The 27,519-nt window shown below is 43.3% G+C and overlaps 1 protein-coding gene across 1 annotated transcript; it reads right to left on the reverse strand.

The window, feature by feature from the left end:
• Nucleotides 1–985: 985 nt before the first annotated feature.
• On the reverse strand, nucleotides 986–27,425 carry LOC143764692 (uncharacterized). Its single transcript, XM_077250535.1, has 7 exons — nucleotides 27,255–27,425; nucleotides 12,977–13,102; nucleotides 12,669–12,848; nucleotides 11,722–11,845; nucleotides 11,541–11,638; nucleotides 11,258–11,348; nucleotides 986–2,536 (listed from the first exon to the last, which is right to left on the reverse strand). The coding sequence occupies exons 2-7, from the start codon at nucleotides 13,052–13,054 to the stop codon at nucleotides 1,134–1,136; spliced, it is 1,974 nt and encodes a 657-aa protein (XP_077106650.1). The 5' UTR covers nucleotides 13,055–13,102; nucleotides 27,255–27,425; the 3' UTR covers nucleotides 986–1,133.
• Nucleotides 27,426–27,519: the final 94 nt, after the last annotated feature.

Genomic DNA, 27,519 nt, shown 5'->3' on the forward strand with positions numbered 1-27,519 from the left:
CTGTCACTAGCAAAAACACTATTTACCTGCAGATATGGGCTTAATCTGCAGGTTAATAGAATTACTGCCTGCTCATAGCCGAACGCAGCTGGTAGAAAATTAACTTTATTCTCCCTGTCAGCATTCGGCTTGAGTCACAGGGACGGAGCTAGTGATGTTTCAGTCACCACTCTGAGTATACAGCTGTAACCGTGCCCCGGCACTGACTAACAGCCAGCCCCAATGCAAAGCCAGTGTCAGTCAGGGCAGGGTGCGCGGTAACAGCCGCCACTCTGTATTCTCATAGCGGAGACTGAAACCGCGGCGGCGCCGCCCCGTGACTGAAACCGAATGCTGCAGAGAAGAATAAAAGTTAATTTTCTCTGCAAATGGCAGGCAAGTTAGCAACGCTATTAACCTGCAGATTAAGCCCATACCTGCAAGTTATTAAAGGGAACCTGTCACCACGTTTTTGGAAGATGGGATAAAAATAGCGTTAAATAGGGGCAGAGGTGGGCGTTACATTAGTGTGTTTGTTATGCGTTTATTACCCACCTAAGTTGCCGAAATACCTTTGCAAAGTCTCCGTTTTCGCCTGTCAATCAGGCTGGTCTGGTCAAAAGGGCGTTGTCTTCCCCCAGATTTTGCGTAGTTTTCCGTTGGTGGCGTAGTGGTGTGCGCATGCCCAAGGTCCCGAATCCTCTGCCAGGGGATTTAAAAGAGCGCGCTGTTCGTTATTTCATTGGTGATCGTGGGCGCGGCCATCTTCCTTTGGCCGCGCGTGTGCAGAAGCGGCGCTCTGCTGGCTGCGGCTTCAGGAAAATGGCCACGGGATGCCGCGCGTGCGCAGATGGAGATCGCGGCGGCCATTTTCCTGTTTCCATATTTCGGCAACTTAGGTGGGTAATAAACGCATAACAAACACACTAATGTAACGCCCACCTCTGCCCCTATTTAACGCTATTTTTATCCCATCTTCCAAAAACGTGGTGACAGGTTCCCTTTAATGTTTTTGCTGGTGTCAGGTTCCCCTTAGGAGTTGATTTTCTAGTGAAACATTTCCCACATTAAGAATATGAGAATGGCTTCTTCCCTATGTGACTCCTCTGGGGACTATGAAGAGATGATTTCTTCACAAAACATTTTTCACATTCTCAACATGAAATAGGCTTCTCCCCTGTATGGGTTCTCTGGTGTCTATCAAGATGTGCTTTCCGGTTAAAACATTTCCCACATTCTGAACATGAAAAAGGCTTCACCCCTGTGTGGGTTCTCTGGTGGCCATCAAGATGCGCTTTCCGGTTAAAACATTTACCACATTCTGAACATGAAAATGGCTTTTCCCCAGTGTGACTTCTCTGGTGTCTAACAAGAAATGATTTCCATAAAAAACATTTCCCACATTCTGAACAGGAAAAAAGCTTCTCCCCTGTGTGGGTTCTCTGGTGGCTATCAAGAAGCACTTTCCGGTTAAAACATTTACCACATTGTGAACATGAAAAAGGCTTCTCCCCTGTGTGGGTTCTTTGGTGTATAATGACATCTGATTTCCAGTTAAAACATTTTCCACATTCTGAACATGAAAAAGGCTTCTCGCCTCTGTGGGTTCTCTGGTGGCTATCAAGATTTGCTTTCTGGTTAAAACATTTCCCACATTCTGAACATGAAAAAGGCTTCTTCCCTGTGTGAGTTATTTGGTGTATAACAAGATTCCATTTCTGCCTAAAATATTTCCCACATTCTGAACAGGAAAAAGGCTTCTCCCCTGTGTGCCAACTGTGGTGACTAAGAAGAGATGATTTCTTCACAAAACATTTTCCACATTCTGAACATGAAAAAGGCCTCTCCCCTGTGTGAGTTCTCTGATGTGTAACAAGAGTTGATATATCCACAAAACATTTCCTACATTCTGAACATGAATAACGTTTCTCCCCTGTGTGAGTTTTCTGATGTCTGATCAAATTTGATTTCTCTGTAAAACATTTCCCACATTCTGAACATGAAAAAGGTTTCTCCCCTGTGTGACTTCTCTGATGTTTAACAAGATATGATTTAGCTACAAAACATTTCCCACATTCTGAACATGAAAATGGCTTTTCCCCTGTGTGACTTCTCTGGTGTCTAACAAGAAATGATTTCCATAAAAAACATTTCCCACATTCTGAACATGAAAATGGCTTCTCCCCTGTGTAAGTTCTCTGGTGTCTAACAAGATCAGATTCTATTCTATTCTCTGTTGTGTGAATTTTTTCATGTTTAAGAAAATAATTTTCCCCTTGAAAAGTATTTCCAAATTCTGAATGCGACATTGGCTTCTTTGCTTTAGGAGCAGTTCGTTTTTTAATGCTTATTTTGTGACTTTGATTTTCCTTAGTAGTCTGTAAATTATCAGAAGACAGGACCTGTTTCAAAGGATCAGATGACTCATATTTGCTGTGAAGGGATGATGGTATATCTGGAGTCATGGCATTCACTTCAATTGTATCCTGTGGGATTTCAAGGTCATCTGATTTAAAAATTGTTGTCCGATGTCCCTCTGATCTCCTGGTACAGTCATCTGCCAAGAAAAAAAATATTATTTTTTAATAAAATATCCATGAATTTAATTTTTTGAGTATTTTTTAGTATATTTTTTAACATTTCGACTTAAACTGTCAGTAAAAATGGAAAGTTATGTAAAAATTTTGAATTATTCACCAAGAGAATGAACGTTCACAGTCTAATAGAAAACCTCATAGGATGAACCAGTAGAGCATGGTGTTCAACTGTTTGTTCATTCTGCCTTACAAATATGAAATAAAAAGCCAGCAAACAATGTTATGTAGGCAAAAATAAAACCACTACAAACTTCTACTCATCCTTAAAAAAAACAAGCCCCAATCATGTCCATCATCTGTCATTGGAAAAACTGAGGTTTCCACATTATTAGTGGCTCAAAAGCTGTTGAAATGCAACATGGCTACCAATCCAGCAATATCTGCTCTCCCAAAGTAAAATCTCCCCCTCACTTCAGAGCCTAGAAGTGTGTCCAACCACCTTTAGCATCCATGTATTTGGCATTACTATAGTGAGAAGAACCCATTTAATTTACTGTGTGTGTCTCCTGGAGCACAAACTGGGCACCATGTGTTGGGTAATAAAATGGCAATTTTCACTCTCCAAAATAACTTCCTTAAACTGGCTGTGGAGTCAAAATAGTCAATACTCCTACAGATTAATTCATTGAGGGTTATAATTTCCACATTTGAGTCAGTTTATGGTGATTACTAACATTTTATCATATTTGGGCATCTGCAAATAGTGTGTCAAATCTTTTCTGGAATCTGCACCTGCGATGTCTGCTTCTGTCAATTGTGATGTAGAAATACTTGGCATCCATATAGGTGTGTTCAAGAACTTATTTATTGAGTGAAGAAATTCCAGAAATAAATGAGACGTTTTGGTCAATACCTGACCTTCATCAGTCATCTGGATAGAGGAGATCTGTTTGGCAGCGCGCTGTGTGAGAGTCTGCAGTGTCCACTGCTAAGACAGAAAGCGTCATCGGGGGGTCAGTGCGTTGGTATGACAACCAGAGATCTTCTGAAGACCTCTATGGTTGTGGTTGCCAGATTGCTATGAGCGCCACCCTGTGGTCGGCGCTCATAGCAATGCTGTAATTCTGCTACATAGAGGTGATCTGAGCATCGCCTCTATGTAGCAGAGGCGATCGAGTTATGGCAGCTTCTAGCCTTCCATGGAGGCTATTGAAACATGACAAAATAAAAAAAAATGTTTTTAAAAATATGAAAACAATAAAAAAATATAAAAGTTTAAGTCATTCTCCTTTCGCCCCATTCAAAATAATACAATAAAAAAAATAAATCAAACATACACATATTCGGTATCGCCGTGTTCAGAATCGCCCGATCTATCAATAAGAAAAAAAACAAAACAAAAAAAAAAGGATTAACCTGATCGTAGCAAGAAAAAAAAAAAGTCAAAACGCCAGAATGATGTTTTTTTTAGGTCACTGCGACATTGCATTAAAATGCAATAACGGGCAATCAAAAGAATGTATCTGCACCAAAATGGTATAATTAAAAACGTCAGCTCGGCACGCAACCCCAGATCAAGAAATATTGAGACGCTGCGGGTAACAGAAAATTGCAAAAAAAATTTTTTGGGTTAGCAAAGTTTGGAATTTTTTTTCACCACTTAGATAAAAAAAGAATCTAGATATGTTTGATGTCTATGAACTCATAATGACCTGGAGAATCACATCAGTTTTAGCATTTAGTGAACCTAACAAAAAAGCCAAACAAAAAACAGGTGTGGAATTGCACTTTTTTTGCAATTTCACTGCACTTGGAATTTTTTCCCCATTTTCTAGTACACGACATGGTAAAACCAATGATGTCGTTCAAAAGTACAACTCGTCCCGCAAAAAATAAGCCCTCACATGGCCATATTGACGGAAAATAAAAAAGTTATGGCTCTGGGAAGGAGGGGAGCGAAAAACGAAAACTGAAAAAAGCTCTGGGGTTAAGGGGTTAAAATTTTTTGTAGCATCTAGTGTGTTATAGAGGCTTGACCCACAGGCCACAAAAATTTCTTCTGTTCCTAGTGTCATACAGTAGGGAACCTGACTTTAAAATAGTTTGTAGCATCTAGGGTGTTACAGAGGCCTGATCTATAGCTTAGCTCTGAAGTCGTCATCATCAGCATCACTATTCCTGTCATCTACAGTGCCTTGCAAAAGTATTCTGGTTTCATCTGACCAGAGCACCTTCTTCCACATGTTTGGTGTGTCTCCCAGGTGGCTTGCTGCAAACTTTAAACAACATTTTTTATGGATATCTTTGAGAAATGGCTTTCTTCTTGCCACTCTTCCATAAAGGCAAGATTTGTGCAGTGTACGACTCATTGCTGTCCTATAGACAGACTGTCCCACCTCAGCTGTAGATCTCTGCAGTTCATCCAGAGTGATCATGGGCCTCTTGGCTGCATCTCTGATCAGTCTTCTCCTTGTTTGAGATGAAAGTTTAGAGGGACGGCCGGGTCTTGGTAGATTTGCAGTGGTATGATACTCCTTCAATTTCAATATGGTCGCTTGCACAGTGCTCCTTGGGATGTTTAAAGTTTTGGAAATCATTTTGTATCCAAATCCGGCTTTAAACTTCTCCACAACAGTATCACGGACCTGCCTGTTGTGTTCCTTGGTCTTCATGATGCTCTCTGTGCTTCAAACAGAACCCTGAGACTATCACAGAGCAGGTGCATTTATACTGAGACTTGATTACACACAGGTGGATTATATTTATCATTAGGCATTTAGGACAACATTTGATCATTCAGAGATCCACAATGAACTTCTGGAGTGAGTTTGCTGCACTAAAATTAAAAGGGGCCTAATAATATTGCACCCCACTTTTCAGTTTTTGAATTTCCACAAAAATTTAAAATAAGCATTAAATTCCATTCAACTTCACAATTGTGTTCCACTTGTTGCTGATTCTTCACCAAAAATTTACATTTGGTATCTTTATGTTTGAAGCATGATATGTGGGAAAAGGTTGAAAAGTTCCAGGGAGCCAAATACTTTTGTAAGGCACTGTATAAGCTGGAGCAGACTTTGAATAGCCTGCGGGAGGAGATGGTGGTCCCAGAAGAGGAGGAAGCAAAGGAGAGATAATATTGTCTCAAAGTTCAAATTTGTCATCACACAGGCAGGTGCCAAGGGAGGGTGGATTACTGCGATCGAGGAGGGCGGGTGATAACAGACAAACTGTTATCGAAGGTGCAAGATCCGAGGAACAAATGGATAAAGAGGTAATGGGCGAGAAACTGTCAGATGAAGAGGATAATCCTCAGCTCTTTGTTGTTCGTGGTTGGCGGGAGGGGATGGAGAAAATGAGCCTCATTGTTACCCAGCCACCAACACAGCATGGGCTTGGACCTCATAGTAGAGCCCGACATATGAGTGCCTTCTTACTGCACTATCTGCAACATGATCCCTGTATAGTTATGATTAGGAATAATGCCGACTACTGGGTTGCCACTCGGTTAGATCCACGTTATAAAACCAAATTTTGCCAGATGATTCCTGCCCTAGAAAGGGACCCGGGAATGCTGGAGTATCGAAACACGCTTTTATACAAATTTAAGAGAGCTTTCCTCAAGACAGCAGTGAAGCACACAGTTCGCAACACAGCTATAGACTTCCAAAACTTTAGCAGCAGCAGTGGTGGAAGAAGAAACTTCTGTGAGTTCTTTGACACTTTTTATTTTAGACCAACTCGTGCAGCAGAACAGAGTCCAAATCTTACACGTGGTGAACGAATGGAGAGGATGGTGCTGGAGTATCTAGAACTGAATATAAATACCATCAGGGAGGGTTTGGACCCTTTCATATTTTGGTCTTCCAAAATGGAGGAGCGGCCTGAGCTCGCCTCACACGCCTTGGAGGTTTTATCATGCCAGGCAGCCAGCGTTCTCTCAGAACGTGTCTTCAGCGCTGCGGCTGGTGTCCTGACGGATAAGCACATCCAGCTGTCCCCTGAAAGTGTAGACCGCCTAACTGTCATCAAGATGAACAAGTCATGGATCTCTAAGGACTTTTGCACCCCAATCGCACACTGTACAGACTAGGTGATATTGCATTTTTTAGTGTGATGCATTAATGTCACGTAACTGCACTCTGCGATATCTTTAGTGTGCCTTCTGTGCCGCTGTGGCTGCAGCTGCTGATGTTAACACAAATTTGTGGAAATATGAACAGTCATGGTTGGTGCACATCTGCAGGGTTAGCTGTAGTGGAAGACATCTCGGTCCCAATTATACTATTTCTATTCTTGTGACAGTTATTCCACTTCGGTGGTGTGAGGCCCTCATTTTTTCAAAATGTGAACACTCCTGGTTGGGTGTCCATCTGCTGGATTGGGTGTAGTGAAAGACTTATCAGCCCCTATTTCTACTGTGGTGACATTGATGCCACTTTGGTGGTGTCTGCCAATATTTTTTGGAAATGTGAACACTGCTTGTTGGGTGTTCATCTGCTGCATTGGGTGTAGTGAAAGACCTGTTTGTCCCAACTATACTATTTCTACTATCGTGAAATTGATGCCAGTTCTGTGGTGTAAGGCCCTCATTTCTTTAAATGTGAACACTCCTTGTTGGGTGTCCATCTGCTGAATTGGGTGTAGTGGAAGACCTGTCAGGCCGTATTATACTATTTCTACTGTGGTGAAATTGATGCCACTTTGGTGGTGTCTGCCAATAAATTTTGAAAATGTGTAGACTTCTGGTTGGGTCTCCTTCATGCATGTTGCCTGTAGCAGTAGGCCTCCGAGACTGTCAGGCCTCCACTTTCTTGGACTCAACTACCCGTGTTACTATCCTTAAATTTTTCTGACAATGGTAGTCTACAAAACTGATATTTGTGCCACCCGAGTGTGGCTCAGCATTAAAGCAGGTAGAGGTGTTGCATATGGTGTCAGGGTTCCCAGCAAAGGATGCCTACATCTATCCCTCACCTACCTCGTCTTACTGTGACGCTCAATTGAAAGCTGTAAATGCTATCCCAGACCCTGATACCTCATGCCTGGCTGATTGCTGCAGTGCCATGCTACTATTTGTACTGTGGGTGAATTGAGGTCACTTTCCTGGTGTCTGTTGCTCATTTGATATGTTTTGCAGCATTTGGGGCCGTTATAAGGTGTTCTGCATGTGTTTGTTTTTGCCTCCTATTGAGATGAATGGTGTTCAGTTATGTTAGGCGAATATTGGAAGAAATAATTAGCGAATATTGCAAATTCGGCGATCATAATCCAAACCGAATATTTAAATATTAGATCATCTCTACTTTTAATAATCTAAACTATCGTAAGGGTTAATATTTTCTATCAGATGAGTTTCAAGAAGAAATATTAGACAGTCAAAGAGAACTTTTTATAATAGTGCAGAGCTGAGGTGTCTTAAATTTAGATCTCGGGCATTCGGAAGAGGTAATGGAGACCCTTTTTTAAAGACTACCAGGGAGTTACAGAATCACATAAGTGAGGCAGGCCGATCCCACCACAATCAAGCTATCATACAGAACGAACCTGAAAAAAAAGGAAAAAAGAAAAAAATATGCTACATCCCAACAGCAACGTATGTTTGGGGGGAGAACTTCAACATTAAACCAAAGTTGCACTCATTTATGTTGAACCATTGGAGCTACTATGAGCCCTGACCAGAAGAGTAGAGAAAGTATTAGCGCCCCCATTTCTGGAGAGACTGTGCAGTAATCTGAATTCTTAGGATAGAAAACATAATGTATTTTATGAAGTAGAGTGAATCCATGAAACCAGGGCTCGAGCCATGCCAACTCATCTCATCTAAGAAAATTAAGCCGAATTGCACCTCAGCATTACTTACCCACCAATATATAGATGGATAGATATGTTGGCTGTGTTTATAAGTGTTTCATACATAGACATTTTAATAGAATATTGGGGATATAGGGTGGGTATCTATTCAGTCAAATGTAGCTTACTGGGCATGCTGTATTGTATTTTATCTGTATTCATCCTTTTGTGTTTCTGTTTCTTTTTCTTTTCCTTTTCTAATTTTATGGTTGCATATATGTGGTGGTTTAGGATGGCATCGCACATAATTCTATGATGTTGCAAACCCTTGTTCAGCAATTCAGGGTATAGTTCATGTTTGGTAGTATGGTCATTTAGAACCCTACATTTCCATCTTTATAGATATCTAATTGTATCTCTGCCCTCTAGCTGTTATAGACTTAGGCTTTGTTTGGGCCATTGATATATTAATACATTGGTGGCAATTATTTAGTTTAGTATTCAGTATTTTAAATGCTGAATAACAAATAGTAATATCAATCATAGTATAACATGGGCGGTTCATTGTCCTGCTTTGGCCTTTGCTAGCCACGCCTCTTACCAACGGCGCTCCATCGCTGTACCGATATGCAGGCTTTTGAGCTGCAGCCTCGGAGTGGTGCGCATGCCCCGGGTTCGGCCGCACGGTGGACTCTAGCCCCGCCCACAGGGTGACGTAGGCGCTTGACGCCTGCTGACCAGGGGCGTGTGCTAGAGAACCACGCTAGTTGCACGAGCGGCCGAAAACCGGCGCATGCGCCGTACAACATCCGGGACGCGGCGGTGCCTGACACACACCTCCATGCACAATCAGTGACCACATATAAGGGATAGCTGCTACAGTTATAACACACGTGCCCCCATAAGGAAGAAGCCTGGATTGGCGAAACGGCGCTGTCGGGGTGGCAACACGGTCACACAATATTCTTCTATTTTGCATGTAAGTTGTTATGCTGAACTATAAACGGCTCGGAATTGTATCCATGTATGTTTTGACTTTGGCTAAATATTTATAGTATGATGGTGTCATATGAGATATGCATAATGGGACCCATTAGTTACTTGGGATAAACTTGAGGTTCACCATATTTGCACTTTATCCATTGTTTTCAAAAATCGTACATCCTTACTATAGTTAGCCGTTGCAGAGCCTTTTTTTCAGCACTCAGAATGTCCATATGGAATCAACACTGCATGCATACTGTGTTGACATGGTAGTTGCTTTGTTTTTATAGGTTCCTTGTCTGTCAATTTGTGTGTGGTGTTTTATTGTATTTAATAAAGTTTTTTCCATTTTAATCATTGCGCATATACCTTCATTTCCCTATGTCCACAGGGGAAATTTTGTTCTATTATCCCAACAGCAACGTATGTTTGGGGGGAGAACTTCAACATTAAACCAAAGTTGCACTCATTTATGTTGAACCATTGGAGCTACTATGAGCCCTGACCAGAAGAGTAGAGAAAGTATTAGCGCCCCCATTTCTGGAGAGACTGTGCAGTAATCTGAATTCTTAGGATAGAAAACATAATGTATTTTATGAAGTAGAGTGAATCCATGAAACCAGGGCTCGAGCCATGCCAACACATCTCATGCAGGCGTGAATAAAAGTATATTGCAGCGATTAACCACGCACAACTTCTATATATCATGGCACAGGTGTAATGTTTTTTGTGTAGTTTATCACAATTGTGTTGTCACGGGGAGCTATGGGAAAACAGGAGATAATGAACCTGGGCCTCTCAACTGCCCCTCAGGCTAGGGGAGCCCTGACTTTCCTTAAAGGGACTCTGTCACCTGAATTTGGAGGGAACAATTTTCAGCCATAGAGGCGGGGTTTTCGGGTGTTTGATTCACCCTTTCCTTACCCGCTGGCTGCATGCTGGCTGCAATATTGGATTGAAGTTCATTCTCTGTCCTCCGTAGTACACGCCTGCGCAAGGCAATCTTGCCTTATGCAGGCATGTACTATGGAGGACAGAGAATGAACTTCAATCCAATATTGCAGCCAGCATGCAGCCAGCGGGTAAGGAAAGGGTGAATCAAACACCCGAAAACCACGCCCATATGACTGAAAATTGTTCCCTCCAAATTCAGGTGACAGAGTCCCTTTAAAAGGGAGAAGGCGTTCCAAGCAGCCTAAGTCTTCAATTGACACTAATCAAAAAGTTAACTCCTGTAAAGCTGAACATCAGAGAACAAACCACCACCGACACCCAAACTCAGGCTTAGCAACAGGAAAGACAAAGACTGCACATCCGACTGCCCAGTGTGAACAGAGCCCGAATCCGGCATGACACGTGTTTGAAATTAGTTTGTTTTAAAAGAAATTGAAAAGTCAGGATAATGGGAAACTCTGTTGTTATTGTACAGAAATTTACACTTGACCCTCACAGCACAATTAATGTTGTCGATCATAAAAGTCAAGTTTGGCCACAAATATTGGGCCTGGGCTTGTAGGGACCATATGAGCATATTCAGCAGCACAGAAGGGAGAGAAGGTAGATTCAACCAACAAGATATCAGGGATCTAGGAAGCCAACAGCAACATTACCCTCCGCTTTCTCTTACAGGCTTATCATAATGTTTTTCTTCAAGTGATTTTCTAACTTGTCAGCACATTTTAAGCATGCTGTCATTTGGCTCTGTAGTTTACAGATCGGGGCAGTGAGGGTCAGAATCTTCTAATCCCAGGGGATGGTTGATCTTCCAGGTTATAAGTTCTGTAGAAAAGGGCTTTCAATGCCCAAAGTAATTTCAACATTTCCAAATGGAGAATGTTGTGGTCTAGAAGTAAAATGGTGATCACACAATTTTGATACGGCCGGACTACACCACCGATAAGGCAGCCACAGCCGGTGACTGTGAAAAATATATGAATTCTCAGCATTTAGTGGTTACTACTCACCTGGGTAGTCATATGTAGCAATCTCCTCTTTACACCACTCATCCACCCTCACATTTATCTCTGTAGTATTAATATGGGTCAGATCTTCACCCTGAAAGAAATATTGTAAAAGTCACAGATGGATGAGACACATCTGTGGTCAGCTCCAATACTGCCATCACAACCATTCTCATTACACAAGTATAAAACATAATACTGGTGGATAAAACAAGACTGAGCACAAGACCTTCACAGCCATCTACACATCATAGTGGAGATCTCATTATACGTTCTCTCCATCTACCTGATGATCCTGAGGAACATTGGGATCTTCTTGTTTACAGTCCTGTGGAAGAAGAGGATGGGGACATCTCTCTGGTGTTGTCCTCTTACTGGATATATCTGGAGGTAACACATGCAGGGACTGAATTAATTCTTTACATACAGATAATTAAAGCCTGTGTGTATTTAGTCCTGTCTATTACCTGGAGATGTGAGGGGCTGGGGAACCTCCATTATGGCGTCCTTGTACAGATCTTTGTGTCCTTCTAGATACTCCCACTCCTCCATGGAGAAATAGATGGCGACATCCTGACACCTTACAGGAACCTGACACACACAATGATACTGTCACCCCCCCTGATCCCTTCATAGTGTAAGGGTACTGTCACACAGTGCCATTTTGATCGCTACGACGGTACGATTCGTGACGTTCTAGCGATATCGTTACGATATCGCAGTGTCTGACACGCAGCAGCGATCAGGGACCCTGCTGAGAATCGTACGTCGTAGCAGATCGTATGGAACTTTCTTTCGTCGCTTGATCACCCGCTGACATCGCTGGATCGTTGTGTGTGACAGCGATCCAGCGATGTGTTCGCTTGTAACCAGGGTAAACATCGGGTAACTAAGCGCAGGGCCGCGCTTAGTAACCCGATGTTTACCCTGGTTACCAGCGTAAACGTAAAAAAAACAAACAGTACATACTTACATTCCGGTGTCTGTCCTCCGGCGTCTCAGCACTGTGAGCGCCGGCCAGCCAGAAAGCGAGCACAGCGGTGACGTCTGACGTCACCGCTCTGCTTTCCGGCCGCTGTGCTTACACAGTGCAGAGAAGCAGAACGCCGGGGGACAGACACCGGAATGTGAGTATGTACTGTTTGTTTTTTTTACGTTTACGCTGGTAACCAGGGTAAACATCGGGTTACTAAGCGCGGCCCTGCGCTTAGTAACCCGATGTTTACCCTGGTTACCCGGGGACTTCGGCATCGCTCCAGCGCCGTGATTGCAACGTGTGACCGCAGTCTACGACGCTGGAGCGATAATCATACGATCGCTGCGACGTCACGGATTGTGCCGTCGTAGCGATCAAAATGGCACTGTGTGACAGTACCCTTACTCTACAATGTCCCAGTATTCCCAGCAGTGTCACCTCTCCAGTCAGCAACTCAATCATCTTGTAGGTGAGTTCTAGGATCTTCTGGTCATTGGTGTCCTCATGTACCAGAGGGTGAGTTGGAGGCCCAGTGATTGGGCTCAGGGGTTTCCTCCACCCCTCAGACACAGGGTCCTGATAGCGCTCACTAGAGGTCTTCTTCACTATTGTGTAATCCTGTGAATGGAGAGACACATTAATAAATATCACTATAGACATTTCCAGAACCTCACCTCACCAGTTCTCTCCATCTGTTATTCCCATAGATAAAAATTATGTAATGTGACGTCATCAGAATCTCTCACCTCTCCAGTAAGCTGGAAGAGGATCTCTAGGGTGAGGTGTAATATCCTCTCCGCCATCTTGTCTCTGTCTATATCCATCCTTGATGGGTAAATCAGGAAAATTCTCTTATTTATTATTGCAGAAACCTGAATGAGAAGATGAGCCAATGTAACATGACAAATATCCCGTGTAATAATAAAATTACTGGAGATAATAGGGGAAACATACGAGGAGAGTTATAATTTTACAGTACTTAGCTTTTTCTTTACAATATAATTGACATCATAGGTAGCCCACAATTATGAGAGTCAAAATGAGAAAAACAAATCCAGAAAATCACCTTGTCTGATTTGACAAGATTTATTTAGCAAATTATGGTGGAAAATAAGTATTTGGTCACCTAAAAACATGCAAGATTTCTGGCTCTTACAGACCTGTAACTTCTTCTTTAACCCCTTCCTGACATGCGCCGTTCTAGTACTGCTCTGCGGGAACCTCATTAACCCCTATGGCGCTGATTGGCTGAACAATAGCTTCTAGCCAATCAGCACCAAAGGGGTTCATTTAAAATAGCGATCACCGCCCTGCACGCCATCTTTATCTCAGATTTGGTGTGCAGAGCAGTGGTCTGCACACCCTCTGTGTACCTTGAGATAGAGAATCCATTGGTGGCCAGTGTGATCAACCCGGCGACCTCCTGCTTCAGCGTCCTGCTCCAGCTTCCTGCTCTGTGCTGTGATCTGCCTGCTGTGTGACTCCTGTGATAACAACAGCAGCAGCACCTCCCCTACCCCTTTCCCATCCCCCATCCCTGTTCCAGTACCCCCCTCCCTCTCCTCCCGCCAATTGATTTTTTGCGCACTTTTTTGCGCTCTTTTTCCTGTGTGCGGCGTCCCGCGCAGAGCATTCGTGCTCTTCCTGTGTCCGCAGCGCTTTGATCAGTATCGCTGCTGATCAGAGACTGTGCCACAGGACTTTTTCTTTTTTTAGTTAGTTAGCATAGCGGACTTCGCAGTCTAAGCGAAGTCCGATTTTTTTTAATTTTTTTTTAGAAACAATAATAATCGTAATTAGTACAGTGTAGTTTCAGACGCAGCAAAGTACCGTAGCCAGCGTCACTGTTTGATGACGTCCCCATTTCCCATCCCTGTTCCAGTACCCCTCCTCCCCCTCCCTCCAATTGATTTTTTAGCGCACTTTTTTGCGCACTTTTTTTCCTGTGTGCGGCGTCCCGCGCAGAGCATTCGTGCCCTTTCTGTGTCCGCAGTGCTTTGATCAGTATCGCTGCTGATCAGAGACTGCGCCACGGGAATTTTTATTTTTTAGCTAGTTAGTGTAGCGGACTTCGCAGACTAAGTGACGTCCGATTTAAAAAAAAATAATAATAATAATCGTAGTTAGTAAAGTGTAGTTTTAGACATAGCAAAGTAGTGTAGCCGGCGTCAAGTGTTTGGTGACGTCCCCCCGTACAGTTGAATTTTTAGCGCACTTTTTTTGCGTGAGCGGCATCCTGTGCAGAGTATTTGTGCTCTTCCTGTGTCCGCAGCGCCTTGATCAGTATCGCTGCTGATCAGAGACTGCGCCTCGGGAATTTTTCTTTTTTAGCTAGTTAGTGTAGCGGACTTCGCAGTCTAAGGCTACTTTCACACTAGCGTCGGGAAAGACCCGTCGCTGTGCGTCGGGCCGACGTTCCCGACGCCAGCGTGGTCTCCGTCGCACAACGGGGGCAGCGGATGCACTTTTCCCACGCATCCGCTGCCCCATTGTGAGGTGCGGGGAAGTGCGGGGAGGTGTGGGCGGAGTTCCGGCCGCGCATGCGCGGTCGGAAAAAGCGGACCGTCGGGAGCAAAAAACGTTACATGTAAGGTTTTTTTCTCCCGACGGTCCGCTACCACACGCCCAAGCGTCGCAAAACGGACGCGACGTTTTGCAATGCGTCGCAAATGCGTCGCTAATGTTAGTCTATGACGAAAAAACGTATCCAGCAAGAACTTTTGCTGGATGCGTATTTTCGGCAAAACGACGCATTTGCGACGTATTGCAGTTAACGCTAGTGTGAAAGTAGCCTAAGCGACGTCCAAGTTTTTTTAGAACAAAATAATAGTAGTTAGTACAGCATAGTTTTAGACATAGCAAGGAAGCGTAGCCGGCGTCACATCGCGTTAGTGACGACTGATCTTGTTTCAGAAAATAAAAAAGTACCGTATTTTCCGGCGTATAAGATGACTTTTTAACCCCTAAAAATTGTCCCAAAAGTCGGGGGTCGTCTTATACGCTGGGTACGGGTGCACAGAGCGATCCTGGATGGTTCCCAGGGTCTGAAGGAGAGGAGACTCCCCTTCAGGCCCTGGGATCCATATTCATGTAAAAAATAAAGAATAAAAATAAAAAATATGGATATACTCACCCCTCCGACGGACCCTGGACCTCGGCGGTGCAAGCGTCTGCCTCCGTTTTTAAGAATGCAGTGAGTGAAGGACCTTCGATGACGTCGCGGTCACGTGAGCGGTCACGTGACTGCGACGTCATCGCAGGTCCTTCACTCACTGCATTCTTAGGAACGGAGGCAGACGCTTGCACCGCTGAGAGCCAGGATCCGTCGGAGGGGTGAGTATATCCATATTTTTTATTTTTATTCTTTATTTTTTACATGAATATGGATCCCAGGGCCTGAAGGAGAGTCTCCTCTCCTCCAGATTCTGGGAACCACATGCCGTATAAGATGACTGGGCGTATAAGATGACCCCCGTCTTATACGGCGGGTATATCCCAAATTCCATATTTTATATGGAAAAGTTGGGGGTCATCTTATACGCCCAGTCGTCTTATACACCAGAAAATACGGTACACAGTAGTTTTATAGGTAGGGAGGTAGCTTTTTTTTCTTGCATAAAAAGTGCATTAGGGGAGCGTACGTCACATTGTTGGTGACGTCCGTTTTTCTTTTGTAAAAAAGAATTTGCGTCGGATACATTTATAGGGAGGGCATTAGTGTAGTGAACATCTGTTTTTTTTTTTTTATACAAACTTTTTTTTCATCTGATTTTTCTTTCCATTTTTTCTTCTACATTTTACCTCTACTTTTTTTTTTCTCTCTGTTTTGTTATAATAAAGAGTACCCTATACACAAGCCCCACACATTACACGTGTAAAAGCACCACTTACATACACATCCCCGGGGTTTGGGAAAATAAAAATGGCCCATTCGTCAACAAGGCGCTATTCACCAGAGGAGTCTCACGCCATCCTTGCGTCCGACACGGATTCAGCCAGTGAGGAAGATCCCACATTCCTCTATTCCTTCTCCTCCTCATCTGGTGTGGAAGGACCCCCAACAAGGCACCCTAGGGCCCAGGCAGCTCCTGCAGCAATCAATCCTGTATGGATTGCACCCCCCGAAAATTTTCAGCCCGTCATTCCGGATTTCAGCAGCAGCAGCTCAGGAATCCAGTTTGACACCACTGGCCTCACTGAAATTGACTTCTTCAAATTCTTTTTCAGTCATCATACGCCAGATGGACCCCCGTAAATGCAGCAGAGATTATGACATTTTGGGGAATTTTGCTGCATATGGGCATAATAAAAAAAACAGAGATTCATCAGTACTGGAGTACTGATATTCTCTACAGTACACCGGTATTCCGCATGGCCATGACAAGGACACGATTTGAAGGGATCCAAAGATTTTTGCATTATAGTGATAATGTGCAGTGTCCTGCCCAAGACGATCCTAACTTTGATCGTCTATATAAAATTCGGCCAGTGGTTGAACACTTCAGCAGAAAATTTGCTGAGGTGTACATACCCCAGAGGGACATAGCTATTAACCCCTTTCTGCCATTGGACGTACTATTCCATCCATGTGGGGTGGGCCCTACTTCCCAAGGACGGAATAGTACACCCACGGGGGGAGCGCGGCCGAGTGTCAGCTGACTATTGCAGCTGACATCCGGCACTATGTGCCAGGAGTGGTCAAGGACCGCCCCCGGCACATTAACCCCAGGCATACTGCGATCAAACATGATCGCAGTGTTCCGGCGGTATAGGGAAGCATCGCGCAGGGAGGGGGCTGCGTGCTTCCCTGAGACGATCGGTACAAGGCGATGTGCTTACCTTGTACCGAGCGTCTCCTCCCTGCAAGCCCCGGATCCAAAATGGCCGCGGGGCTGCATCCGGGTCCTGCAGGGAGGTCGCTTCACAGCGCCTGCTCAGAGCAGGCGCTGGGTAGCCTCCCTGCTGTGCATGTCAGATCGCCGATCTGTCACTTTGCTGTGATGCCCCACCCTGGGGCAAAGTAAAAATGTAAAAAAAAAATTACATATTTAAAAAAAAAAAAATTCCTAAATAAATAATAATAAAAAAAATATTGTTCCAATAAATACATTCCTTTATCTAAATAAAATAAAAAAACATTAAAAGTACACATATTTAGTATCGCCGTGTCCGTAACGACCCGACCTATAAAACTGTCCCACTAGTTAACCCCTTCAGTGAACACCGTAAAAAAAAAAAAGAGGCAAAAAACAATCATACCGCCGAACAAAAAGTGGAATAGCACGCGATCAAGAAGACGGAAATAAATAACCATGGTACCGCCGAAAACGTCAACTTGTCCCGCAAAAAAAACGAGCCGCCATACAGCATCATCAGCGAAAAAATAAAAAAGTTATAGTCCTCAGATTAAAGCGATGCAAAAATAATTATTTTTTCTATAAAATAGTTTTTATCGTATAAAAGTGCCAAAACATAAAAAAATTATATAAATGAGGTATCGCTGTAATCGTACTGACCCGAAGAATAAAACTGCTTTATCCTTTTTACCAAACGCGGAACAGTATAAACATCCCCCCCAAAAGAAATTCATGAATAGCTGGGTTTTTTTCATTCTGCCTCACAAAAATCGGAATAAAAAGCGATCAAAAAATGTCACGTGCCCGAAAATGTTACCAATAAAAACGTCAACTCGTCCCGCTAAAAACAAGACCTAACATGACTCTGTGGACCAAAATATGGAAAAATTATAGCTCTCAAAATGTGGTAATGCAAAAAACATTTTTTGCAATTAAAAAAAGTCTTTTAGTGTGTGACGGCTGCCAATCAAAAATCCGCTAGAAAACCCACTATAAATAGTAAATCAAACCTCCCTTCATCACCCCCTTAGATAGGGAAAAATTAAAAAAATGTATTTATTTCCATTTTCCGGTTAGGGCTAGGGTTAGGGTTTGGACTAGGGTTAGGGCTAGGGTTAGGACTAGGGTTAGGGCTCCAGTTAGGGTTGGGGCTAAAGTTAGGGTTTGGATTACATTTACGGTTGGGAATAGGGTTGGGATTAGGGTTAGGGGTGTGTCAGGGTTAGGGGTGTGGTTAGTGTTACCGTTGAGATTAGGGTTAGGGGTGTGTTTGGATTAGGGTTTCAGTTATAATTGGGGGTTTCCACTGTTTAGGCACATCAGGGGCTCTCCAAACGCGACATGGCGTCTGATCTCAATTCCAGCCAATTCTGCGTTGAAAAACTAAAACAGTGCTCCTTCCCTTCCGAGCTCTCCCGTGCGCCCAAACAGGGGTTTACCCCAACATATGGGGTATCAGCGTACTCAGGACACATTGGACAACAACTTTAGGGGGCCAATTTCTCCTGTTATTCTTGGGAAAATACAAATCTGGGGTTAAAAAATAATTTTTGTCGAAAAAAAAGGATTTTTTATTTTCACGGTTCTGCGTTATTAACTGTAGTGAAACACTTGGGGGTTCAAAGTTCTCACACCACATCTAGATAAGTTCCTTGGGGGGTCTAGTTTCCAATATGGGGTCACTTATGGGGGGTTTCCACTGTTTAGTTACATCAGGGGCTCTGCAAATGCAACGTGAAGCCTGCAGACCAATCCATCTAAGTCTGCATTCCAAATGGCGCTCCTTCCCTTCCGAGCTCTGCCATGCGCCTAAACGGTGGTTCCCCCCACATATTGGGTATCAGCATACTCAGGACAAATTGGGCAACAACTTTTGGGGTTCAATTTACACTGTTACCCTTGGAAAAATACAAAACTGGGGGCTAAAAAATAATTTTTGTGGAAAAAAAAGGATTTTTTATTTTCACGGCTCTGCGTTATAAACTGTAGTGAAACATTTGGGGGTTCAAAGTTCTCACAACACATCTAGATAAGTTCCTTGGGGTGTCTAGTTTCCAATATGGGGTCACTTGTGGGGGGTTTCTACGGTTTAGGTACATTAGGGGCTCTGCAAACGCAATGTGACGCCTGAAGACCATTCCATCTAAGTCTGCATTCTAAATGGCGCTCCTTCCCTTCCGAGCTCTGCCATGCGCCCAAACGGTGGTTCCCCCCCACATATGGGGTATCAGTGTACTCAGGACAAATTGGACAACAACTTTTGGGGTCCAATTTCTCCTGTTACCCTTGTGAAAATACAACACTGGGGACTAAAAAATAATTTTTGTGGGAAAAAAAAGAATTTTTATTTTCACGGCTCTGCGTTATAAACTGTAGTGAAACACTTGGGGGTTCAAAGCTCTCACAACACATTTAGATGAGTTCCTTAGGGGGTCTACTTTCCAAAATGGTGTCACTTGTGGGGGGGTTTCAATGTTTAGGCACCTCAGTGGCTCTCCAAACGCAACATGGCATCCCATCTCAATTCCAGTCAATTTTGCATTGAAAAGTCAAATGGCGCTCCTTCGCTTCCGAGCTCTGCCATGCGCCCAAACAGTGGTTTACCCCCACATATGGGGTATCGGTGTACTCAGGACAAATTTTACAACAACTTTTGGGGTCCATTTTCTCCTGTTACCCTTGGTAAAATAAAACAAATTGGAGCTGAAGTAAATTTTTTGTGTAAAAAAGTTAAATGTTCATTTTTATTTAAACATTCCAAAAATTCCTGTGAAACACTTGAAGGGTTAATAAACTTCTTGAATGTGGTTTTGTGCACCTTGAGGGGTGCAGGTTTTAGAATGGCATCACACTTGGGTATTTTCTATCATATAGACCCCTCAAAATGACTGCAAATGAGATGTGGTCCCTAAAAAAAAAAAAGTGTAAAAATGAGAAATTGCTAGTCAACTTTTAACTCTTATAACTCCCTAACAAAAAAAAATTTTGGTTCCTAAATTGTGCTGATGTAAAGTAGACATGTGGGAAATGTTACTTATTAAGTATTTTGTGTGACATATCTCTGTGATTTAATTTTATAAAAATTCAAAGTTGGAAAATTGCAAAATTTTCAAAATTTTCGCCAAATTTCCGTTTTTTTAGCAAATAAATGCAGGTAATATAATTTTTTTTTACTACTATCATGAAGTACAATATGTCACGAGAAAACACTGTCAGAATCACCGGGATCCGTTGAAGCGTTCCAGAGTTATAACCTCAAAGGGACAGTGGTAAGAATTGTAAAAATTGGCCCGGTCATTAACGTGCAAACCACCCTTGGGGGTAAAGGGGTTAATGAATCTCTCGCTCACTTCAAATGGAGGCTAAAATTCCGACAATACCTTCCCAGTAAAAGGTCCAGGAACGGAATAAATCTGTACAAACTGTGCGAGAGTACCTCAGGGTACACCCACAGATTTAAGGTCTACAAGGTGAAGGACATCCAAGCTAACCCCCCTAAATGCCCCCCGACCCCCCACCCCCCGTCGTGGGGGCGAGTGGGAAAATTTTGTGGGAATTGCTGCACCCACTGCTCGATAAGGGTTATCACCTCTACGTTGATAACTTCTACACCAGCGTCCCACTCTTCAAGGCCCTCTCTGCCAGAGGTACAGCTGCAAGTGGCACCGTGCAAAAAAGTCAGAGAGGCCTCCCTAATCCGCTAATTGGGCAAATGCTGAGAAAAGGGGAAAGCAGAGCCCAATGCAGCGACAACATGCTGGTGGTCAAGTATAAGGACAAAAGCGATGTCCTTGTCTTGACCACCATACCCCGTGACAACAGCACCCTTGTCACTGTTCGTGGGACCACAACACAAGTCCGAAAGCCAGATTGTAATCTTGGATTAAAATCGGTACATGGGGGGTATGGATCTTTCAGATCAGGTCCTCTAACCAGACAGTGCCATGCGAAAAGCCAAAGTATGGTACAAAAAATTGGCCAAGCACATTGTACAGATGGCACTGTACAATGCTTTTGTGCTGTCCCGATCTGCAACCAATACAGGGACCTTCCTTCAGTTTCAGGAGGAAGTCATCAAGGCCCTAATGTTTGGCACTCGGGGAGGTGAGGGCCCCAGTACTTCTGAATCTGATAGTGCCCGTATTGTCCCAGGTCAACATTTCCCAGGACAGGTTCCCCAAGCAGCGAGGACAGGCCGATCACAAAAACAGTGCAGAATATGCTCCAAGAGGGGAATCCAAAAGGACACAACTTACCATTGTGAAACCTGCCCTGAGAAACCTGGCCTTTGCATTAAGGATTATTTCAAAGCGTACCACACGTCTACAAATGAATAAAATTAGTTTATACCCTTTTGACACAACACATCTATAATCTGATGTACCGAGCACATCTTACACATACCGCCACATTCATACACTAAAACCAAAAGCATTATAGTTATTACTATAAAACTATGCCTCTAGATAAATTCCTTCAGAGGTGTAGTTTCCAAAATGGGGTCAATTGTGGAGGATTTCCACTGTTAAGGCACATCAGGGGCTCTGCAAATGCAACATGATGTCTGCAGACCATTCCATCAAATTCTGCAATCCAAAAGTCACTCCTTCCATTCTGAGACCTGCCGTGCGCACAGTGGTTTCCCCCACATATGGGGTATCGACATACTCAGGAGAAAATGTGCAACAACTTTAGTGGTCTATTTTCTCCTGTTATCTTTGTGAAAATAAAAAAATTGGGGCTAAAAGAATTTTTGTGGAAAAAATGTGATTTTTTTTATTTTCATGACTCAACGTTATAATTTTCTGTGAGGCACTTGGAGGTTTAGGGTACTCACCACATATCCAAATAAATTCCTTGGGAGGTCTAATTTCCAAAATGGGGTCACTTTTAGGAGATTTCCACTGTTTAGGCACATCAGGGTGTTGTGAATTCCGCTCTTGGGCTCCCTCCGGTGGTTTTAAGTGGAACTGCTGCTCCTTGGATTTGGTAGTCAGCAGCTGCTTCCACTGATCGTCTTTCTGGCTCGGCTATTTATCCTGGCTCTATCCTTCAGCCAGTGCCAGTTGTCAATGGTTCCTGGTTGGATTCACATCTCTCTTGGATTTCCCTGATATTCTGTCCAGTTCAGCAAAGATAAGTCCTTGCTTTGTTCTTTTGCAGTCCACTTTTTGTGGACTTAATCGTTCAGCACTTTCTATGTTTTTTCTAGTCCAGCTTGTCAGTATGGATTTATTCAGTTAAGCTGGAAGCTCTGGGAAGCAGATTTACCCTCCACACCTTTAGTCAGGTGTGGAGATTTTTGTAAACTCTGTGGTGGATTTTTCTAGTTTTTTAATACTGACCGCACAGTATTCTGTCCTGTTCTATCTATCTAGCTAGAGTGGCCTCCTTTTGCTACATCCTGGTTTCATTCTGTGTATGTCATTTCCCTCTCCACTCACAGTCAATATTTGCGGGGGGCTGTCTGTCCTTTGGGAATTTTCTCTGAGGAAAGATAGCTTTCCAGTTTCTATCTTTAGGGGTAGTTAGTCCTCCGGCTGTGACGAGGTGTCTAGGGAGTGACAGGAACATCCCACGGCTACTTTTAGTGTTGTGTTAAGCTCAGGAACTGCGGTCAGTACAGGTACCACCTCCTCCAGAGCACGTCCCATGTTGCTCCTAAACCACCAGTTCATAACATCAGGGGCTCTGCAAATGCAACATGACGCCCGCAGACCATTCCATCAAAATCTGCAATCCAAAACGGCACTCCTTCCATTCTGAGCCCTGCCGTGCTCCCAAACAGTGGTTTTCTGTTATGACCCCAATGGCGAGGGTCTCAGAGAAATCAGCAAGTCTGCGAAGTACAAAAATCCAGCTCATAGGGCAGTGGTAACTGGGTTGACCATATATCTACTCCTCACGCCAACACTAGAAGTAGCCGGGGAACATGCCTACGTTGGTCGCTAGATGTCTCGCGCCAGCCGGAGAGCTAACTACCCCTAGAAGAGGAAAACAAAGACCTCTCTTGCCTCCAGAGAAAAGACCCCAAAAGTAGGATACAAGCCCCCCACAAATAATAACGGTGAGGTAAGAGGAAATGACAAACACAGAGATGAACTAGGTTTAGCAAAGAGAGGCCCACTTACTAATAGCAGAATGTAGTAAGATAACTTATATGGTCAACAAAAACCCTATCAAAAATCCACGCTGGAGATTCAAGAACCCCCGAACCGTCTAACGGCCCGGGGGGAGAACACCAGCCACCCTAGAGCTTCCAGCAAGGTCAGGATACAGATTATATACAAGCTGGACAAAAATGCAAACAAAAACAAATAGCAAAAAGCAAGAAAGCAGACTTAGCTTAATCAGACAGGAACCAGGATCAGTAGACAAGAGCACTACAGATTAGCTCTGATATCAACGTTGCCAGGCATTGAACTGAAGGTCCAGGGAGCTTATATAGCAACACCCCTGACCTAACGACCCAGGTGAGCATACAAGGGATGACAGACATACCCAGAGTCAAATCACTAGTAGCCACTAGAGGGAGCCAAAAGGTAAATTCACAACAGTTTTCCCCCACATATGTGGTATCGGCGTATTCAGGAGAAATTGCTCAAAAATGTTAGTGGACCATTTTCTCCTTTTACACTTGTGAAGATAAAAAAATTGTTGCTAAAAGATCATTTTTGTGGAATTTTTTTTTTTTTTTTAACGGCTCTACATTATAAACTTCTGTGAAGCACCTGGGGGTTCAAAGTGCTCACCACACAGCTACATAAGTTCGTTAAAGGGTCTAGTTTCCAAAATGAGGTCAATTGTAGGGCTTTTCCAATTTTCCAATGTTTAGGCACATCAGGGGCTCTTCATGGCGTCCACTCTCAATTCCAGCCAATTTTGCGTTCAAAAAGTCAAAAGGTGCTCCTTCCCTTCCGAGCCCTGCTGTGCGCCCAAACAGTGGTTTTCCCCCACATATGGGGTATCGGCGTATTCAGGAGAAATTGCTCAACAATTGTAGTCGACCATTTTCTCCTGTTACACTTGTGAAAATAAAAAAATCGTTGCTAAAAGATCATTTTTGTGGATTTTTTTTTTTCACGGCTATACATTATAAACGTCTGTGAAGCATCTGGGGGTTCAAAGTGCTCACCACACAGCTACATAAGTTCGTTAAAGGGTCTAATTTCCAAAATGGGGTCACTTGTGGGGGGTTTCCAACGTTTAAGCCCATCAGGGGTTCTTCAAACGCAACATGGCATCCGCTCTCAATTCCAGGCATTTTGCGTTCAAAAAGTTAAAAGGTGCTCCTACCTTTCCGAGCCCTGCTGTGCATCCAAACAGTGGTTTTCGACCACATATAGGGTATCTGCGTACTCAGAAGAAATTGCTCAACAACTTAAGTGGATCATTTTCTCCTTTTACCCTTGTGAAAATAAACAAATTATGCAGCTGAAGGGTTAATAAACTTCTTGAATGTGGTTTTGAGTATCTTGAGGGGTGCAGTTTTTGGAATGGTGTCACTTTTTGGCATTTTCTGTCATATAGACCCCTCAAAGTGACTTTAAGTGTGTGGTGGTCCCTAAAAAAAATGGTTTCGTTAATTTTATTGAAAAAATGAAAAATCGCAGGTCAACTTTTAACCCTTATAACTTCCTGACAAAAAAATATTTTGGTTCCAAAATTGTTCTGATGTATAGTACACATGTGGGAAATTGTTATGGTCTGGTGATTAGGAGCGACATGCGACTAGCACTGAGCAAGGGGTAACTATACCGACCGCAGTTCCTAATCTTAACACAGACACTAGCAGTAGCCGTGGGATGTTCCTGTCACTCCCTAGACACCTCGTCACAGCCGGAGATCTAGCTACCCCTAAAGGTAGAACCAGGAAAGCTATCTTGCCTCAGAGAAAATCCCCAAAGGATAGGACAGCCCCCACAAATAATGACTGTGAGAGGAGAAGGAAATGACATACGTAGTATGAAACAAGATTTAGCAAAGGAGGCCACTACTAGCTAGACAGAATTAGTACAGAACAGAAAACTGTGTGGTCAGTAATAAAAACTAGAAAAAATCCACCACAGAGAAATGCAAAAATCTCCACACCTAAAGGTGTGGAGGGCAAACTCTGCTGCCCAGAGCTTCCAGCTTAGCTAAATAGATCCATACTGATAAGCTGGACAAATGAGCAAAACATAGAAAATGCCAAACAACAAAGTCCACAACAAGTGAACTGCAAAAAGACAAGCAAGGACTTAGCTTTGCTGAAATGGTCAGAGTGGCAGGGAAATCCTCAGAGAGCCATGACTCCAAGCTCAACAATTGACAACTGGCATTGAATTAGGGAAAAGGCCAGACTAATATAGCCGAGCCAGAAAGACGATCAGTGAGAACAGCTGCTGATGCTAAATCCAAGAAGCAGCCATACCACTCAAAACCACAGGAGGGAGCCCAAGAGCAGAGCAGAATTCACAAAAATGCTACTTATAACCACTGGTGGGAGCCCAAGAGCGGAATTCACAACAGGAAATGTTATTTATGAACTAATTTTTGTGACATATCTCTCTGATTTAAGGATATAAAAATTAAAAGTTAAAAAATTGCTAAATTTTCAAAATTTTCGCCAAATTTCTGTTTTTTTTTCACAAATAGCCATAAGTCATATCGAAGAAATTTTACCACTATCATAAAGTACAATATGTCACAAGAAAACAATCTCAGAATCACTAAGATCCGTTGAAGCTTTTCAGAGTTATGACCTCATAAAATGACAGTGGTCAGAATTGAAAAAAATGGCCTGGTCAGGAAGTTGAAAACAGGCTTTGGGGTGAAGGGGTTCAGAGGCTCCTCTGTCCTCCACTCATTACCTGTAGTAATGGCAACTGTTTGAACTTATCAGTATAAAAGATACCTGTCCACAACCTCAAACAGTCACACTCCAAACTCCACTATGGTGCAGACAAAAGAGCTGTCGAAGGACACCAGAAACAAAATCGTAGCTCTGCACCAGGCTGGGAAGACTGAATCTGCAATAGGCAAGCAGCTTGGTGTGATGTAATCAACTGGGGGAGCAATAATAAGAAAATGGAAGACATTCAAGACTACTGATAATCTCCCTCCCAAAATTTACTGATTTATGTTCATCGTCATGTATGGATAAAATATCACTAATTTGGGTGCAATTATAATTGTTTATTGTATATTTACCCCATACCATCCCGCATAGTTTTTCCACTTTAATTTCGTCTTCCCCTGTATTTATATTCCATCATGTATTATGCAATTTTTTCTTTCAATAAATAAATTATGGTTTACTATATTCCTTAGTTGTGTATCATATTTATAGGTGTTATTTTCCAATGGATACACAACACATATATATTGGCTTTGTATGTGTAATTTACTATGGAGACATATTCAGAAGCTAACTCAGACTACTAATATGTGGGTTCAGTGGATGGAAATTACCCCTGTGGACAAATCTACTTGCTACCTACTATGCCTCGGAAATGACAGGTTCCCTACAGATTCCATTACTGGCTTAATTTCCTTCCCAGAAGACTTTTGCAGAATGTCGTCCTCGGAACTGGAGGTCACTGACCAAGTTTTCACTGATATTTGTAACACCCATCAGCGTCTTTGTGATCGCAAAATCCTAGCGCCTAAAAACGACAGTGTCAGCTCCATAATCTACAGATACGGGGAGACTGCCCAGTGACCACAGACATGGCCATTGCTTCAGTCATAGAGAGTGAACAAGCTGGAATGTCCCCATTGGAGTTCCTGAATTCTTTGGGGTCTCCTGGATGTCACCGCAGGGGCTCACTATAAGGATAGAAGCTCCAATAATGTTACTGAGGAACCTTCACCACAAATTGTGTAACGGCGCAAGGTCGTGTGTCCGAGTCTCAGCCCAACGTTATTGGAGCCACTATACTTATGGGGAAATGTTTCCGTCCCGCGTCTCCTCCCTCGTTACCAAGCGACATGTCCCCCATTACAGGTGTCTGCAGGTCCCAATCCGACTTCTATTTACTATGACCAGAAACAAAGCACAAGGTCAATCACTGGCAGGAGCCTCAGAAATCTGGGGGAGATGTCACATGGGAAACTCTACGCTGCTTGTTCTAGGGCGGTGACCCCAAAATCTCCATATGAGGGGAAAAAGGAAAACACTATTTACCAGAAAGCTCCAATAGACGACGGTGTATCTGACCCCTCTGTCCGCAGCTGTTACGCTACTGTTCACACCACATAGAGACCCCCAAAAGAGCCTCAGTGCTGAAGGGGTTAATATCTCCTGTAGTCAGTAATTGGGAATCTCCACATCCCTCCACCTGCAGAGCCGCACACCAGGTATGGTAGAGGCTAAATCCAAGTCGGCTAAAGGACCTCTGCCCATGTGACCGGAAGGGGCGGTGCCTCTTCCTCCATAGAACAGACAGAGC

This window comes from Ranitomeya variabilis, chromosome 4 (assembly GCF_051348905.1).
Source record: "Ranitomeya variabilis isolate aRanVar5 chromosome 4, aRanVar5.hap1, whole genome shotgun sequence".
In the NCBI taxonomy this organism is placed as follows: Eukaryota; Metazoa; Chordata; class Amphibia; order Anura; family Dendrobatidae; genus Ranitomeya; species Ranitomeya variabilis.

What these genes read in the sequence shown, in the direction of transcription:
- LOC143764692 (XM_077250535.1), bottom strand. Translation starts at nt 13,054, where the DNA reads ATGGATATAGACAGAGACAAGATGGCGGAGAGGATATTACACCTCACC. An exon ending in TTGAGTTGCTGACTGGAGAG is followed by an intron (nt 11,846 to 12,668) that starts GTGACACTGCTG and finishes TGTGTGTGTCAG; the next exon opens with GTTCCTGTAAGGTGTCAGGA. An exon ending in CCAGCCCCTCACATCTCCAG is followed by an intron (nt 11,639 to 11,721) that starts GTAATAGACAGG and finishes TGTTACCTCCAG; the next exon opens with ATATATCCAGTAAGAGGACA.